Source organism: Clinocottus analis, unplaced genomic scaffold (genome assembly GCF_023055335.1).
Source record: "Clinocottus analis isolate CAN_PGR_092001 unplaced genomic scaffold, fCliAna1.0.p SCAF_8, whole genome shotgun sequence".
Taxonomy (NCBI): Eukaryota; Metazoa; Chordata; class Actinopteri; order Perciformes; family Cottidae; genus Clinocottus; species Clinocottus analis.
The window spans coordinates 8,625,311-8,644,571 of record NW_027176240.1 but is presented as its reverse complement, the minus strand read 5'-3'; the positions used below and the strand labels follow the sequence as shown (position 1 = coordinate 8,644,571).

General features: G+C 40.3%; 1 protein-coding gene across 1 annotated transcript in view; it reads left to right on the top strand.

Annotated features, from left to right (window-relative positions):
• LOC137779551 (protocadherin-15-like) overlaps nt 1-19,261 on the top strand; it is a 165,262-nt gene that overhangs the window by 72,377 nt on the left and 73,624 nt on the right. Inside the window, exons 11-18 of the mRNA XM_068567458.1 lie at nt 3,511-3,619; nt 3,772-3,884; nt 6,770-6,976; nt 9,564-9,698; nt 13,049-13,198; nt 16,104-16,297; nt 16,986-17,118; nt 17,423-17,502. Coding sequence (XP_068423559.1) covers nt 3,511-3,619; nt 3,772-3,884; nt 6,770-6,976; nt 9,564-9,698; nt 13,049-13,198; nt 16,104-16,297; nt 16,986-17,118; nt 17,423-17,502 — 1,121 coding nt within the window. The remainder of the gene's footprint in view (nt 1-3,510; nt 3,620-3,771; nt 3,885-6,769; nt 6,977-9,563; nt 9,699-13,048; nt 13,199-16,103; nt 16,298-16,985; nt 17,119-17,422; nt 17,503-19,261) is intronic.

Below are 19,261 nucleotides of genomic sequence, written 5' to 3'. Positions count from 1 at the left end.
GCACGAAGGTTCCCTTTTTTTCATCTCCAATCATCTCATGTGAGCTCGTGGGCCACATCATTCAGATTTGTTACACATTTGTACTACAAATGTTTAAACAATTCCAGCATGTAAAAAAAGCCTAATTGTTCGCTTCCACCTTGTTTTTGCCTCCACACGTGTAGGCAGAGAAAGCTTTGCTGTTGTGTCTCAGCATGGCTTTTCCAGAGGCATTTTCTGGTCTGTTGAACCAGCAATTAGAGCTGAAGGCTGAGTTGACCTGGGATGACAGCCAAACACTACTGAAATTCACAGAAGCAAGAAAAAAATAGAGGGAGATGAGATAAAGAGTCTGAGGAGGTGCACCAATAGAATGATATATATATCTATAAACAGTTTATCAATGATTTACTTTGTATTTATATGTTTGACAATATCTGAACTGATATTAACTGAACTTGACTGCTTAATTATTGTATTTGACTTGACCAGACTTAAAACAATCTCACATCAAGGTCATCCGAGAGCTGTTCTGGAGGTTTCTATCATATCACATCGTATTCATCAGAAGATTGAGTCTGATCCGCTGCCAGGGGACTGGAGATGTGTAAACCTTCCATTATTCAGAGCACCTAAGGGACTTCTTATAAGTTCAGAGTTCGACAATTTATTCATGACCTTGAAATAAGGCTGGGCAATACATCCATATTGTACATATACTATTCAAGATACCGTCATAGAGTTTGGATTTCGTACAATGGCATATGTGTTGTGTACTCTATTGTGTATTTACAGTCACTGATAATTATTCATCAGAGATCTCATTGTGTAGATATTTTGGGAAGGCACCAATGGTCAACCCTACAATATCACCCCAATATTGTAATACAGTTATTTGGTTTAATATAATGTGATAGTTAATTTTCTCCATATCGCTCAGCTGACATCTGGGAACAGCAGTTAACAAACAATCTCAACTAAAAGTCGACTTACTCGCTTGTTCTGGGGGTTTCAACTGTATAAACCATTCCTCATCAGCAGTCTCGACTACACAAGGCTAAAGTGGACTGGATTGAATTGGATTGGACTGGAGAAGTCTGGATTGGATTTCATTGGCTTTACTGGACTGGATTGAGGTTGGCATTGCAGTGTCTTCAAAGCAGGAAGGGTTGCAGTCGTTGCAGTATTATAGTGCTTGAAACAGAAATATTTACTACATTTATAAAATGATACATTTACATAATAACAAACAAGTATATGCCGGTAATGTGAAAGTAGCATTGTGATGTCAGAGCATTTTACTAATATGTAGAAATGCTTGATTTATAAATTATTTTTTTCCCTTTTTGTTATTTGGAGCTCCACAAACTGAATTGTGAAACTATAGGAGACACATAGCTGAGAATTCTGTCTGAAGCAGAATCTATTGGAAAAACACTGCATCGAGCATGGACTAGATGTATGAGTTGACATAATTTGAATATGTAGAACTAAATTGAATTTAACTGAGACAGAACGAAATCAACTAACACAGAAGCCTGCAATAATGACACAATGGGAGCTATTTGAATTAGTCTGGAAAATCAAAGGTTGTAGATTGAGGCCTACAGAGAGAGAAGGGGAGCTGCCGTAGTGTGTCACAGTTGTTTGTCCGGACTTTCCATTCAGAGTTTGCCCATGTAATGTATAATTTATGATAAAAGGTTTGCAGACTGCTAAGTATGCAAGACCTGGGAGCGCCGGGTGCACAAACCAAAGCTTTTTCATTAGTGTGAGAAAATATTGCCCTTTTTTCCTGTCTTCCTGCTTTTCCCCTGGAAACACTGCATGGTTTCATCCTGTCAAAGCATCATGCCAATACAGTCTGATGTTACGTTGATATTACATCCCTTTAATCTATGTATACATTTCAATTATTCTCACATTATTCTTACATTTAGAGTGTTTCCAAAGTATTCTTTGTGTATTAAGTCTGTTTCAGATCATGAGTCTACATTTACTTTCTTTAAACAGTGATTTATTTCATAACTTTGCAGTTTTCAGTCAGTTTTTTTGCTGGTTTTTCATTTTTCGCCATTCTGCAGTGTAACCATTATGCTAACATTTCTGTCCACGGGAGATTTGTCTTCTCATAATTGATGAGTGTATTGTAATTAATCACAATGGCTAGACAGGCATTATTAAGTTGAACTGTATTTATTTTTTTGCCCTGGGGGATATAATGTGGGCTCTGGAGTCCCCTTGATAATGACTGCTGGAGGAGGGTATTATAGCTAATCATCATTGTGCAGAGCTAGAGGGATTTGATTTAGCGCACCTCCAGACATTGTAAAAGCGAGAGGGCTGGTTAGGGAGGGGTGTAAGGATTACTCCAGAGCTGAGGGATATAAATGTGCCCCTCAGGGATGGCTGCTTCCTGCCAAAGAGCTGTTAGCCATGTGCCTGTCTATGCTAGGGAAGTTTAGCGCAGGCCTCTTAGCATACTCACGCGTTGTGTATCCGCCATATTGAGGCATTTGGCATGATGTGATGTGCTCAACATATTCCCACTTAGCCATATGTTGGTGCAAAAGTGTAGAGGCAGATCTGGGCAATTAGTGTTGATGTCGTCTGAGTATGCATGAGAAGAGAAGTAGCCTACAGCACCACAACAGATTATCCTCAATGTGCAACTCTATTAGGCACTTTAAAAGTGTGCATATGAGAAATATATCTTGTATCACTGGCTTAATAATCAAAACACCTAACAATTGTCTAGTGTGCTAATGATTATTACTGGCCGACAGAAGGAATTGTGTTCATTAATTTAATATAAGAAAGAAGGGATGCACTGATTTCATACTAATGCCTGGGTTTTGAGTATCAGCCGGTAATGAGTACCAATCGGATACCAGCGTTTAATTCATAAGCTGTATATACCACACTGTGGTAGAAGTGATGTTTAAGGCAACATCAGGTTTGATTAAACATTGCTTTTCTAACTTTGTAAAACAAAATACAACGAGTAAATGCATTGGTATAAATTTTGCTGGAAAGTTATTTATTCAATGAATATACAACCTGATCCAACTGATAAGGAAATCAATATCGGTATCAGTGTGTCTCTATCAGAAATATTGTATTTGTTTCTTTTAAAAGTCTTAATATTCAGACTTCAGAGATGTCCAATTGCAGCAGCTCCTCTCGTCCTCTTCAAAAGCAGGAAACAGTTTAATGGTCCAGGAAGAGGATCCAGGGAAGTTTCTATAAAGAGCTGTTTTACACATAGATCAGTTGCAAGCGATATTCAACACCAAAATATTGATATATATATACGGCACACAATTTGTTTTCCAGGGCTGATGATATCCCATCCAAGTGGAATTTTCCGATTCATAAAACACGGAAATGTTTGTCTCTGCATAATCATGCTCTCATAGGAGACGCTGTCTATGCAACTGTGGGCTACAACTTCCCCAGTCAGCAGAAAATAAACAGGCTTGCATCTGATTGTCTTGCTGTGTTGTTGACTGACTCCTTCTCTTGTTGCAGAGCAAGCTGAACCCACTGAATGTGACCCCTGCAATCCGGGCCGTGGACATGGACAGAAACATACAACCTCCATCAGACAGACCTAGAATAATTTACTACATCTTGGTTGGTAGGTTCATCATGTATCTTGACTGATTTTACCCATCTGATGCTATGTGGCTTGGTCGGGAGCCATGCCTTGACTTTGGGATGTTAATTTGGCTGTTTTTGTTGAAAGTGCAGTGAATCCAAATCTGTGAATAATTATATTGTTCATTGCAGGTCATCCTGTTGCATATCCAGAGTATTTCTCACTAAATAGAAGCACTGCGGAGCTGCGTGTCCTGCAGCCTATCAGCAGGGATTTGTATCAAAGGTTCACTCTCATCATCAAGGTAACTGATACAATTCTGAATCTGTGCTAGTTTTATTTTGTCAAAAGTCACAGGACATCACCTTTACTGGGTCAATGTGTATTGTGTGACTTTTGATTGGGACTGAACCAACCACAAAAGATCAAGTGTAAATCTACATGGGAATGTATTGTGTTTCATTTGTTGTATTATTTTTCAAGCATAGATAGAAATAGCTAAACTCAAAAGGTTAAAGGAATGGAAATCCATTGGTCCAAAATATGAATGACCTGATCAAAAATCTAAGCATGCACCCACTCCACCTAGATAGCCTCAGTCCTGAAGGCCATCAGCCTTATCTTTAGCTGCTTGAAAAAGATGTTATGATGTATGGACTCAGCAGGAGGATAGGCTGCCGCACTTTCTTGAATCCTAATTTCGAGCAGAATCAGGGATTGCCTCGTTACCGCTGGTGCAGAGCAGCGGTGCAGATGAACTTTCCATCCAGCCATCACTAACCTCTAGACACCTCTCAGCGCTGTGTAACCTGCTGTTTACCAGAGTAGCTGGAGAGCAAAGAGATGAGAGGGAGAGATGATTTCCACAAGAGGAAGAAGGCGAAGGGCGATTGATCATATGAGAAGCATTTAGCATGTCTTCGGGAGGATTGTGCATCGCTAGAGGAATGGAGACAGTTCAAAGGGGCAGCAGAAGAACACCAAGATAGATGGAGAGATGTGCATGGAGGACGCATTGGAGGAGCCTTATCTACCTCGGTCGTAAAGATGGGGAGGAAGCGTTGCTCAAGGACTCCAAGGGGCAGGCAAGAATTAGACTTCAGTATCTTGAGAGTGCTCTGACGCAGCCAAGTGTGTGGTGCACATAGCTAACGCTTTCGGAGATATAACAGTGATGGAATGAGCTGCAGCATCTCAAGAATATTTAAGCAAACACATCTGTTGTTGTTGAAAAGCCATGATTGATCCTGATAGAGTCTGAATGACTGGGATGAAATGAAGTAACAAAGGCAGTGGAGTCCTGACAGGAATCAAGACTAATAAACAATGACTTTTGGGAGCAGCGACTCTCCTGCAGGTTCCTGTGTTGAATCGGTGGAGCGCAGGTCATTTAGCACTGCCTTCCATAAATAGGGACACTGCTAAAGAGCCAAATCACCAGGGAACACTGTAAACCTCCATCACGTCTTTTTTCTCTCGGACGAAAAAATGTGTGTGTGTGTCAATGTCGAGGAAATGAGCCAAGAACAGCAAGGTGCACACACTTTGTCTGTCAATGACACCGCTTCTCCCTTCGGTGTTTGTGTGAGCAGATTGGATCTCTGGGTCAGTGCAGTGTGGGTGTTCTTTATTATCCCTCAGATAAGGGAAAAGGGGAGAAGATGTTTGGAAAAGAGAGGCTGGCGTAACATGGCGATACAAATCCAAATATGAAATGGAGTGAAACTCAACTCGATGTGCCAAAACTGCAAAGAAGTGTAGCAGGGCTCTGCAATCACATGATAAACACACAAGACAAGAAAATACAGAGGTTGTTTTCCCCCCCAGGACTTCACTGTTTAGCTGTTGAACTATATTCTCCTGTTGCAATCAGTTCTCTGCAACACAAGCCCAGTAAAATCGAGCTAATGTGCATAATCAGTTCCAGGTCATGGCTTAAACTGATGTCGCCTCACTCCCCCTCTTCATCTGCATTTTCAAAGCCGTAATGTTTATGAAGCATCCCAGTGTGGAAGCCAATAGTGACATATGTGCAGAGGGGAAAGATTGCAGTGACAGTCTGGCCAGACCACCTTCATGTGCTCTGCTCTCACTGGGCTGGTTTAAGACACGACTCGGGTTTAAGTGCAGCATCTTCAGGTGTTTTTTTTTTTACAGTTTGAAAAGCTGGGACGACACACTTTTATCCGCGGTAATATACTGAGCTGCTTAAGCAGTCATGTCACCAACTGTGCAGGAAAAAGAGGGGATAGGACTGTTTACATTTTGGCGATTGTGCAATACAGTTTGATTCGCGTTCCACTGAACGTGACATGCATATAAACGGGTTCTGGATACGGGTGAGTCAACATTTCATTCATGCATTTTTTGGGTAGTGTACAGCTCTGGGAATGTATGAAACTGTTTTGGAACATTTAGTATTTACAGTGAACCGACATGTTCTAGTATTTTGTAATACATTCTTAGAAAGTATTTTGATTGTATGTAGTTTATCTTGGAGAACATTACTGGTTTTGTCATGAACAGATTGAGTAATTTCAATCTTACTATTTATATCAACTTGCAATGTGACATTTAAATGACGTGTTCCACGGCTGGGTGCCGCATGTCAGTTTTTGGAGAAAGATATTACCTTGCCGAAGAGATGAAGAGGTGTCAGTTGGGATTGTGTCCTATCAGACTGCTCCATGGTTCGCTCAAGCTTTCAGGCAAAGAAGAGACTCTATAAGGAAACACCGGATTCAGCTCAGTTGAGTTAACCGAGACAGACCGCCCTGGAAATGCTCGTACCCTCGTTTATTACGGTAGTCAATTCTGGCACTGACTTAGTGAGTAATATTTCCATCGAGCCTCCTTCCATCACTGGTCACACACTCAACGGTGTAACAAGAGCTACTAATTACTGCCTCTGCCCAACAAATGATGGTATTTGCGTTAAGTGCTCTGGTAATTACTGAGGCCTAATCCAAAGTGGACGCCCGATTTAAATTTAGTCAATTTAGCTTTTTTTAATTAATATGACACTCAGAGAAATTATGGCTTTATGTCCCGACTTAACAGTTGGGACCGCATAACTTTCATCATCCAACTCCTTATTAGTACTTCCTAATACATCTCCAGCAGTAAATAAAGACTCTCTTGGCTTGATGGTATTTGACTTTCATGCTGTCTTTGCTCTTTTCATTTCAGGCTGAACAGGACAACGGTCACCCGCTCCCAGCATATGCTGACCTCATTATCGAAATCCTGGATGAGAACAACCAGGCACCATATTTCCAGTTTGCCACCTATCAGGGCTATGTGAGCGAGTCCTCCCCAGTGGGTACGACTATCTCAGCCAGTGCCAACCTCACTGCCCCACTGGGAATCATCGCTCTGGATAATGACATTGAGGAGGTAGAAAGAAAGAGCCTTCATCCAGCTATGATCACTGTTGCCTACACTTTACACATGTCCACCCATGCATATGTGCATACAAACGCAAAGCACTTGTAGTGCATCGATTAAATATGTACCCGCATTTATTCTTTTTTTTTTTGTTGTGCACTCACAAAAAGTAACAAACAAGAAATTCACAAGTCATTCTCCTGCTGTACTTTTCTCCTTGTTGTAGCTGGCTCCTGGTGATACACCTGTAGGTAAAGGGGTTGCTTTTAGGTGCAATGGCATGTACACACACACACACACACACACACACACACACACACACACACACACACACACACACATATACAGATTGCAATTTAGGGTTGTCCCGATCAAATTATTTTATCTTGCTCCTAATTCAAAATGTTAGTCCTTTTGAGTGATAAATCCAATATTTATGTTTTCCTGCATAATAGAGCGGTACTTGCTAGCTTAACGTGGGCCTCGGTTTAAACCATAAAAGCAATTTAATTAAGTAATGTAACTGCTTAATAGCTCTCCATTAAATCTGCACCACAGCGTTGATTGGCTTTTTACAATTTTTAATGTAAAGCGTCCTACGATGTTTTGAGTAATATCTTTGCAGAAAGGAAGAAGTGTCAGTGCGGGGAAGGTTTGGACAGGATTCAGCAAAGTTCTCTTCAGCTCCACTTACTGAAGGTCAAGTGCTTTTGTTTTGTTTGATGTACCTGAAAAGTACTTTCTTTACACGCTTTGGCAAACTGTCAGTGTGCATATCATTAATTGAATCTGATGTATCCTGTTGCATTTCCCCGATAAACTTGGGCTGAGTGATTTTAGGAAATTATGTTATTGAGATTTTCCGTTAAGATATTACTACTACGATTTGATTTCCCAAATATTTTTTCTAAGTTAAGCTTCAGTTCATTAAGGAGAACGACGGGACTTTGTAAAGCCATAAGACATGTTAGCGATGAGCAGCAGGTTGCCTCAAACGTAGGGAGAGGAGCCGATTGGAGCCATGGGAGGTAACAAGCGTGCAGAAAGCTGAACAGCTCAGAGTTCTCTTGACCTGCAAAGGCGGGCGTGGATATGGAAGTGGATGGATAAAAATACCACTATTATTGTATTATTTCTCTTTCTACGAAGTCCAAAACTACTTAAATAAAGAAAACAAATGAGATAAAAGTGGCGATATACAAAAAAAAAAGTGTAATAATAAAACTGAAGTCAGCAGCAGTAATGGAACATTGGAAAAAGGCTGCACAATACGTTGCTAAACAAAGAATCAGAAGTGGATAGGCTTTACTTTTCCAATACTGGTCCAGTATTAAAAAAAACCTTGATCAGGTTCATTCACACTTTGAACATTGACTTGGGACATCACTACATTTAATTCATGCATCACTTTGCAAAAAGTAAAAACAAACAGAGCACTCATCACTGCTGGAGACATTCTAATCCACAATTTGTGAGCTTTGCAGTGTGTTCGCAACAGCAGAAATTATATGCTTTCTGCTGTTTCGAAATTTCATAAACAATGTATTAAATGCTCTACAGCTCTCCGGTAATGATGGGTGTGTCGATTCATCAAGCTGATGCACTGACTTTTACATCCTAACGGGAGTGTGTGTTTGGAGTGGTTTGCTGTGTTGTTGATTTTCATATCCAGATGTTTTGCTGTGGTTTCTGCAGTTTCCTCAGTAAAAAGTTATTCAATGATTCTCTTTAAATACCAACTTTGCTCTTTCAAAAGAATTATATTTTTATTTTATGAATAGAGTGTAGTTGGATGAAGTGAGTGTTTGACATGTTTATCAAACGTGTGTGTGGGTGCATGTTTGTGTGTGTCGCAGCTAACACCCTGACTGCACTGACATATTTATATTTGAACGGGTGGAAGCAAACAGTCTCTCTGACACACACACAGTCAAAACAAATGACTACTACCTCTAGTACAGCTTTCAAAATATCCCTTTACTCTGTCTTTGGAGAAGATTAACGAATCAAAGTGGAGTGGAAACAGTGATAGCAAAAATCAATAAGCCACCCAGTCCTGATGTTTACCAAACTCTCTTAAGAGGACTCAGTGATCGATGTGAATCGAAGCCGACTCGCAGCAATGGACCACAGTGGAGCCAAGGTTTATTTGTTAACACAATATAACCACAGCAGTTATGACACACCTTAAGCAAATGTCTCTTTTTAAAAAGTCTTATATGAAAATGTTACTAACGCTGTAGAAATCCAACCTTTTATCGACTGCTTAATGTGGACAATACATTCCCTAAAGAGGAGCAGAGGCCATGATGGGTTTGGCTTGTTTTAGCAGAAGTAATTTCCTCCTGTCTTTTCTTTATTGAAATTATCGTGTTAAAAATACACTGGTTTCTGATTCCGTCCTCAACTCTTTCTCCTTGTCTTCTGAAGACTGATGAGAAACCTGCCAGCAGGATTACTTTTTCACCTTTGTGGTAGATCAAAATGTACTGTTTGATAGGTTTTCTCAGCCCCACAGCTGCGTCCTTGGAACAATGATGAAACGCTCATGTCACTATGGTAATGTCTTTCTTTTTGTATATCTTTCTGTTGGAAGGCGAAAGACCCTATGGTGAAGATTACCCTGGATGACTACACCACAATCTTCAGCCTGACCCCGACTGGGATAATCCGCTACCTGAAGCTCATCAAGCCTGTGGACCGGGAGGAGCAGATGGTCTATACCTTCACGGTAGGCCTCGGTCTCAGGGGAAGTTATCTGCAGGACGCCACTACAGCCCTTCGACCTACATCTCCCATTCTGTCTATATTAATAGAAGGCACAGGTTAGCGCTATACCAAGAGGCACTTGCAGATACAAAGCTGACCTGACACTTTTAGAACAATATGACCTTTATCAGGAGTCAAATAGCAGGGAAGTTAAACGGTCTGTTCACTTGAATTTACAAATTTCCATCAAAAGGTAAACCAAAGGCACATCAGACTCCTATAGTTTTATACTTTCCGTTATTGAAAAAAGCAACCTTTTATCTTGTTAATCTTAGGTTATACCATGTAGAGCTGTATACTGTAGTTTATGAAAACGTATTTTTTTCAAATATAGCGCAAGCAAATGAACACATCTTCACCAGTTTGACATCGCAGAGAGAAAATAAACTGCAAATAAATCTCAAGCAAGTTAAGAAACATATTCTCAAGTTTGACAGCAAATGTAGCATATTAGCTAACATGTTCATTTTAGTTCCAACATTTTGACTTTATAATTCAGATATCACTGGACATACTAACTTCTTTAGCGAGGTACATGATTACTGGCTTTCTCATCAGTTTTCTAATGTCCCCAGGAACAACTTACATTTTGTTATAACTTCATTCTCCATTTACTTGTGACTTCTGTATTTGCAGCACATTCCTGTTTGCCCTGTCAAAGTGATGAATGTGAATGAAAACTGGCTTTTGCTTGTGTTGCAAATGTAAGTCACACTGTATCTATGCATTCTACAGTAAAAATACAACTCGGTTACAAATATTTCAAACACTGACATAAAAAACATCTCGACTAACTCTTGGCAAGAAGGCAAATAGGCGGTTTCCCAACATGTCAAACTATTTGTTTAAAGCAACATATCAAGAGTGTATTTTGTGCGAACTCTCTAATCCTTTGATACGTGAGATGGTTCAATCTCACTGAACTCTGCAACTACCTTCATGTTCCATTAGGATTCTGTTGTGGGATACTTAATCTTTATAATGTTTTATTAATCTTCTCGCTGTATGGTGTTTTTAGTGGGCTTGTTTAAGTTTCTTTTTCACTGCTGTTACATTGAAGTCAACAGCCTGGTTTACCAAAGTGACGTGTTGCTGCGCTGCTGCTCAGCATCTTGTGAAATACAGGAGCTCCTTACATCCAGGGGTTTTCTTCTGGTTTAGAGAGCATCAGCAAACCAACAGCCAGCACTGTGGGAATGGTTCCCCGGAGTGTGCAGGAATGTCTGAACAGGGAGGATTCGGATCACTGCACATTCAGATGTAATGTTAAGTTTGGACGGGTAGATTTGGACATCAGCACTTATGCAGGTGGTATGTTTACTATTTGTGTGGAAAGTTCATGTTTATTGTATTGTGCTTTTCTCCTATTTGAGGTATGAGGATCTCAAATGCTGGTTTTGTTTCTTTTACGTTCAGGATACATTTTTACTACACAACAGCTGACAGTGTGCCTCTAGTTTCATCGGGCACTGTGAACACAGCAACACCCTCCTGATTTAAAAAGCAGTTTCTCCACCTTTGATCAGTAAAACCGGCTCTAGCTGCTGAGGCCTTGACCTGCTTTGCCACCTGTTAGTAATAATACAGAGATGGTGTGAAGGGGAGTAGTCGATGCTAGAGCCCACTACAGCTGTGCCGCTGTCTATCGCTGTTATGTTCTGGGTGCTTTTTTTAGAAGAAAAAAGATTTGAACTATTACGCACTAAACTTCAAAGGCCTTACACTTACAGATTGTCTTAAGGAACATGAACTGAATTTAATCAAAAATTCATGAATTTTGAAACGTGCTGCATTCAAAGTAATTCCCAGTCAAATTGTCTTTTAAGAACTTTTAACAACCAACCAGGGTTGATTCATGGTGCTGTAACTGTTTGATGTTCTTTTGCAAAGTCCAACAAATATGCAATATACAATTCCAACAAATCTTAAGGCAGTCCTGGTGTGAAGTCATGTTTCTGTATTTTTGCACTAATGGCAGTTTTTTTTCTGGAAAATTCGATGATTATAATTATGACAACTCAACTTTGCTCACAATAATCATTTAGATATTATATGGTTCCATACATAGCGTATACTTGTGGCAGAGTTTGATGCAGCTTCCACGCTCGATTCATCAATCATATTTGTATAGAGCAGATGTTACACAGGCTAATACCATTAACTTGTTGCCGACTCAGCATGGGTTGGAGCTGAATTATGGCATGGCATTTTGAGTTAAGGATCTTAATTGGCTATATTATTATCATAATAATGACCAGTGAATGCAATGCTTTGTCAGTTCTTATTAAAAGCTTGATAATACAGTGTTTATAAGATACCGGCATAGAGGCGCTGAAAGTTGCGCTTTGGTTTCTGAAGGCGATGTCATTTCCGAGATTGGCATTGAGAGAAATTCGGCATGAATGCTAGCATCAACTCAATTGTATAATTACTCTGTGTATCCTGTACTGAATGTGGAGAAAGAGCACACAGATCCAATTAAGATAAATATCAGCCTTCAAAGATTGTTATGTTTATGTTTTGTGTCATGTTGTACTGTTTATGTAAGGAGGCAGGCTTGACATTTGTCATTCCTTCTGTGTGTGAGTGCTTGTGCAGAGATGCGTCAGCACGTGTGTTAGCACAGAGTGTCTATGCATACAGTTGTGATGACTCTGGGAATCCAAATCTGTTTTCTCTCTTGGCTCCCAAAAAATGTCTGGCATCTCTCTCCCGGGGCTGGCTGGAGAACAGAGACTCTGTTTGATGGCAGAGAAAGTAGCTGCTGTCGTGTATGTTATCGCGTGTTTCTGTACAACAACCTCACTTTGAATGTGTGGCTGCTATACTGAAGGCGCCCTCCTGATATACAGCGTTACGTCATTTCAATGTCACCGATGAGTGCAAATGTTTCTGGTAAAGCAATTTTCCCCAACAGAAACATGTACAGTATTTCTTTGTGGTTCCATTTTCTTTCTCTCTGCCAAGTCCAGGAGATCAGAGCTGGCGAGGACAGATGAACGTTCAGTTTGCAAACTGTCCTTTAGGCAGGCTTTATACTGTACAAGCTCTGTCTTCTCATCTCTTGAAAAGGCACTTCCAGTTAAGGGTATGAAAAATAAACACATGCAAAGGCAAAGTGTGAAGGACTTAATGGTGGTGGCAGGAACAAGTTGCAGTCTGACTCGTTGTCTTATCAAAGCAGAACAGTCCTGTAAGCGTAAGCCTGCCTAAAAGAATCAGCTCTGTGATTTATTTCAAGGGACGGACTTTGTTTACTTGTCTCCAGTTTCTGAAGCGACACCATGTATCTCTCTTTCTTCGTGTATACAGATGGTGGCATCAGATGGCGTCCAGCTGAGCATCCCGGTAACTGTCAACATCCTGGTCATTGATGCCAACGACAATACGCCCACGTTTGCCGAGGTCTCCTACAGCGTTGAGGTCTTCACAGACATGCAGCCGGGGGAAACGGTCCTACAGGTAATCAATCCAACGATCGTTCTCTCGCCTTTCTTCTCTTGCGCGGCCTTTCTGCTCCATGCCTCCGTCTTTGTCCCAGTCCCGGTATATAATCTCTTATTCTCATTCACTCTCAAAGTAAATAACCACAACGATCCAGCGTCCAATTACAGTTCCTTTCATCTCATCTGCAGTCGTGACAGGCAAGTCAGGGAGCGTGTTTCTCTCTATCCACAATGCACAGGCATGGGACACCTTTTACCCTGTGGAACAGCTGCTGTCATGACTGACTTGTCATTTTGGTAGGCATCAATAAGGACCATCTATCAATATTTCCCTTTGCGTTAAAATGAAAGCAGGATTTTCTACGTTGTGATGCATGTAACGTTGTTCGCTTGATTTCATTAGTTCACCGGCTTTAACGGTCAGACCTTCCTTTTTCATAAATGCGCTTATACACGTTCTAAAAACCAACTAAAGCAAGCTTTCATGCACATGCACAGGATGTGTGTAAGGCTGTGTGAAGGCACATATGCACGCATATACACAGACAGTCGTCCAAATGTAAATCCATAACCCCCTTCTGCTTTATCTTTTAATGTGGCGCTCCCTTAATTTCATTGTCTCTCATTTAGTAGTTGGAGCATGATCTTTTCTTAGTTCAGTCGATCTGCCCTCTCAGCACAGCCTCTCCAAAAAAAATGTCAGAGCCTGAGAAGGTCAAATTTGATCTGTCTTCAAAATCAGTCGTCTTGCCCTCCCTGAAATAAGGCCAGGGGTCTCCGAGTGTCTGGTATGACCGCTTAACCGATGTTTATAAGCAGTTTATGAGAGCTGTAGGGCCCTGGAGGATGCCGCTGCTTATTTGATGCGAAAGCTTTTACTCCAATGTCAGGAGCAGGAAAAAGGAGGTCTGGGCAGCTTGGATTAAAGTTTAAAGGCCTTAAAGATAAGAAGCCAACAACACCAGAGTTTATAATTACAAGCAGCGGGATGCCCTATATAATCGGTTTGAATGAAATGGTGGCTGCTTAATTCATTTAATTAAAAAATGACATGTATTTATATTATGCTTTCATCTTTTAGAATATGTATCTTTAAATCTTTATAACCCATTTTATATGAAAGGTAGATTACTCACATTCAATATAAACTTCAAAACTGTATTTACAAAGAATGAGGATATTGCAACCAGCATAAATAAATTGTCAGCAGTGTGTATACCTTCAGCTAAATGCCAACCAATTGTTCCTATCTTTACATGGAACAAAGGTCATGTTTCTATTAATTCTGCGGTCCCCATCCTTTTTTCCGCCACAGACCGGTTTCGTGAAAGACAATATTTTCACGTACCGGCCTTCACGGTGTTGGCGTCATAAATATTACCTAATAAAATGATATGACCGCCATAAAAATAAATAAGGTGCATAAAAATACAACTCACCATTACGCCGAATTAGTGGAAGCCCTGCGCTTGTTTCCCTGCTTTGACCCGGTTCCATCTCAGGAGGGGGATGGGAGACAATGACACCCCACGTGTGTTCTTTATGTCCAGTCTACTCCGTAACATAAACCTTTATGTCCAGTCTACTCCGTAACATAAACCTTTATGTCCAGTCTACTCCGTAACATAAACCTTTATGTCCAGTCTACTCCGTAACATAAACCTTTATGTCCAGTCTACTCTGTAACCTAAACCTTTATGTAAAGTCTACTCTGTAACGTAAACCTTTATGTCCAGTCTACTCCGTAACATAAACCTTTATGTCCAGTCTACTCTGTAACATAAACCTTTATGTCCAGTCTACTCCGTAACATAAACCTTTATGTCCAGTCTACTCTGTAACGTAAACCTTTATGTCCAGTCTACTCCGTAACATAAACCTTTATGTCCAGTCTACTCTGTAACGTAAACCTTTATGTCCAGTCTACTCCGTAACATAAACCTTTATGTCCAGTCTACTCTGTAACGTAAACCTTTATGTCCAGTCTACTCTGTAACATAAACCTTTATGTCCAGTCTACTCTGTAACGTAAACCTTTATGTCCAGTCTACTCTGTAACATAAACCTTTATGTCCAGTCTACTCTGTAACCTAAACCTTTATGTCCAGTCTACTCTGTAACCTAAACCTTTATGTCCAGTCTACTTCGTAATGTAAACCTTTTATGTCCAGTCTACTCTGTAACGTAAACCTTTATGTCCAGTCTACTCCGTAACATAAACCTTTATGTCCAGTCTACTCTGTAACATAAACCTTTATGTCCAGTCTACTCTATAACATAAACCTTTATGTCCAGTCTACTCTGTAACATAAACCTTTGTGTCCAGTCTACTCTGTAACGTAAACCTTTATGTCCAGTCTACTCCGTAATTTAAACCTGTATGTCGTCTACTCCGTAACAAAGGCAGGATGTTGAAAATGGAAGCAGGGTCTTGAGGATATTCTGCCTTGATTTTAATCCAGAACATCGACAGAGTTGTTGTTTAAAACAGGATTTCAAGGTACATTTGTGTGTTTACTTATCAGGTGACCTCTTGTTTCAAGAGGCTCAGAAACACAGACGGATGTATCCAGTCATTTCAAAATGAAAAATAAAAAGATCTTTCCGACCTTGATAATTATTCAACTTTTTTTTTCACTCATTTGCTCTGTGCGGCCCAGTACCAAGGGACCCACGGACCGGTGGTTGCAGAACACTGTATTACTGGACAATAAAGCACCAACATGTTTTCTACTATGAGCTGGCAACTTGACGGAAGTCAGTCGCAACCCCCTACTGGGAAATATTTACTGCTTGACTGGATCAGTAAGCACGCTCCTGTCAGCTGTGCAGAACTCCACCTGCTAAACTACGCAGTACAGATAGAAGTACCAACATACTGTAATGTGTATGTCTCTCTTTCTCTCCCTCCATTTCTCCAGTTAACGGCAAAAGATGCTGATGAGGGACTGAATGGTCTGGTGACCTATGAGATACTGGCTGGTGCGCAGGGAGATTTCATCATTAGTAATCGCACTGGACGCATCACTGTGGCGCCTGGTGTCACTTTAACAGTGGGCCGGTCTTACGCACTCACTGTCAAAGCCGCTGACAATGCACCAGAGACCCAGAGAAGGTATTTTACAGCATTTCTCTGCTTTGTGTGATGTCTTTGAAAACCCCTCAAAATGTCTCCATCAATTGAATGAAGTTATTTGATGTGCTGTTTATTTCTTTTTAAAATACAAAAATCTGATTTGTTCTAGTGTTTCAGAACTCACATTCTCAGGGTTGCAGAGGAGCGACGAGCATGTGTTCTTTACAAGTATTTTTTAATTCAATATGTGTTTATAGTAATGCCCAAGATTCTGGGTGACATGTAGATTTTCTCTGGGAGAAATTATCAAGAGTTATTATTCCGACAAGCTGTTGTGAATCAAACTAAACAGATGGTCTTGATCCATCTAACACTGATTCTGGTTCAAGGTGTTTCATACGTTGTTCACTGTTGACTTGTGATGTGTACTTTACAAAATGGTTACTCCACTTGTCTGATCATCTTCAATGAATTTAACTTCAAAGCAGTTTCACAAAAGATGTCTTGCACAACAAATTGAGTCAACAATGAACACAGTCAGTCCCGAATGAAAGGCCGGTTTTGCGTTTGATCTCACTTAAAATGAATGCAGCCAAAACCTGTTGAGTTTTTTTCTCTTTTCTGCATAAGTATATATTTAACTTTTTTTTACTACCTTGTGGGCAAAGTACTTCAGTACTTGTAAAGGTGCAGTCCGTGGGCTGATGTGTGCTGTTTTCTACACCAGGAGCTCCATCACTACAGTGTACATTGAGGTTTTGCCTCCCAACAACCAGAGCCCCCCACGCTTCCCTCTGCTCGCCTACAACCTGGAAGTCAGCGAGGCCATGAGGATAGGAGCTATTCTGCAAAACCTGCAGGTGAGTCTCTAACCAACACCCACCCAGGCAAACACCCACACACACACAGATAAGAAAATATGGAATTTAATAAGGCATTCAGTACAATGATACAGTTAAGTGGCATATTTAATAGATTAAAGTATAGTGTAGTTTCAAGCAGCAACACATTTTTCACACATTTCACGTTTCATTCTCCAGCATACAAAATGCTCACCTTCACCCCAGTCGAGCATCTTTGTTGCGCAGCTGTCATATCTCGTAGCCTTCAACTTTAATGGCACTATTATATCTTCAAGATCCTGCTTTCTCTTTCCTTCCCCAGGCCACAGACAGAGAAAACGACCCGATCACATACCGCATTTTGAGTGGGGATTCCCAGAAGGTCTTTAACCTCTCTGAAACGTAAGTCCAGATGTTTTTCAAGTACAGACGAGCCCCAGAAGGTATTCTCACCAAGGCCTACTTAAAATGGAGAGGCGGTTGAGTATTTATATTGATGGATGGAAAGGCTTGTAAATTAATAACGTGAAAATAAGGATAGACAAAAGGAGTCTGCATGTGAACTGGAGACTGTGTAGATTGTTTGTGTGAATGTGTTGTGGTATTCCCTACCTCTCGCCCAATGCATGTTGAATAGGATCGTTGTACGGAGAATGGATTGCAAAATGCTTTAGCTCACATAACAAACCCCTGGAAAACGTGTTATTATTATAGAAAACGTCTGCAAGGGCACACTTCAAATGCTGACATCAGTTTGAGAGTTCTTTCTAGGTTTTTGAGATCACAGCCATTGTATACAGTGGCTGCTTTATCACACGGACAAGGACAACTCAGCTGAAAGTCTCTGATAAGCTTCTGTGTTTCATAAGGTGCAAAAGCTACACTTGTGACAAACCGTAATGATATGTTGTCCCACAATGTTGACTGTGTTGGCACTAGAAGAGGCCCTTGAAACAGAAGAGAGGCGGCGCCTGACCATCATCATTAGCATCTCTCTGATATAGACTGCCAGGGCGAGTGATGGTGGTGGGAATGAGAGGATAAGGGATTGTGATGGTAGGGAGTAGATGCTGACTTGCCTATTATTGGTTTTGGCTGATTTATTAGCCAATACATGACTTTGTTTTATGAACACTGGCGCTGGCTGCTGGCACCATCAAGAATACCAATGAACCAAGTTGAAAAGCAAATCACAAATTTGCCTCAAAGGGATTTACAGTCTGTATTGCAGAAAGAGAAAATGAAAGAAACATCAGAAACCAAACAGAGGAGTACCTCTCCCAGGACAGATAGAGAGACATGGAATAGAAAATCTAGACATTAAAAACAATAGTAACAATAACATATGGACACAAACATAACATCAGGTTAATAGGGAGCAGACAAATGAAAAATACAAATCAAGAAATATTCTAATTATACAAAATCAATCTCTCTTTTTATTAAGTAAGTGTCACATTTACTACATAAGTATGCATCTTAGATCAGAGGTTTATTGTTGGTTAATATTTGCAAAATACAGCTCAGTGGAATGATGAGGTGAAAAGGATTATTTCATGGGTCATCTGAGTGCAATTATTATGTATGTAAGCTGAGAAAAAACAAGAGAAATTGTTTTTGTCCCAACTGTGGGCGATTAGGTCAGAGCTACCAGAAGCTAAAAAGCAGAGCTGACTTGCAACTCAGAAGAACTCTGGGGGGGGGGCAGGATAAAACTTGATTTAATAGTTCTATCAAAGTCTTCTTTCCTCTTTCTCAGCAGCTCGGTTCCTCTCATAGAAGATGGGGCATGAAACACCAAATATGTCTGGAAAGGAAATGTACGCCAAATATCTTACCTCACGTGTTGTAATCAAAATTAATATATATATATATACACACACACACATATATATATATATATATATATATATATATATATATATATATATATATATATATATATATATATAATACCAAAAAATAAAACACCCCACTAAGCCATTAGTCGGGAGCAAGATAATGCATGAAATATTGAAGTGGTCTGTGCTTTTCACTCTGAAATAAGCAAGCTAATATAGAGGGAAGGGACATGGAGCGACTGAAAAGCAGGACCCTGCCAGCCACGTTTCTCACTAATTGATTAAAGCTGCTTTTCTCTGCTTCCTCAGTCTCCCAACTG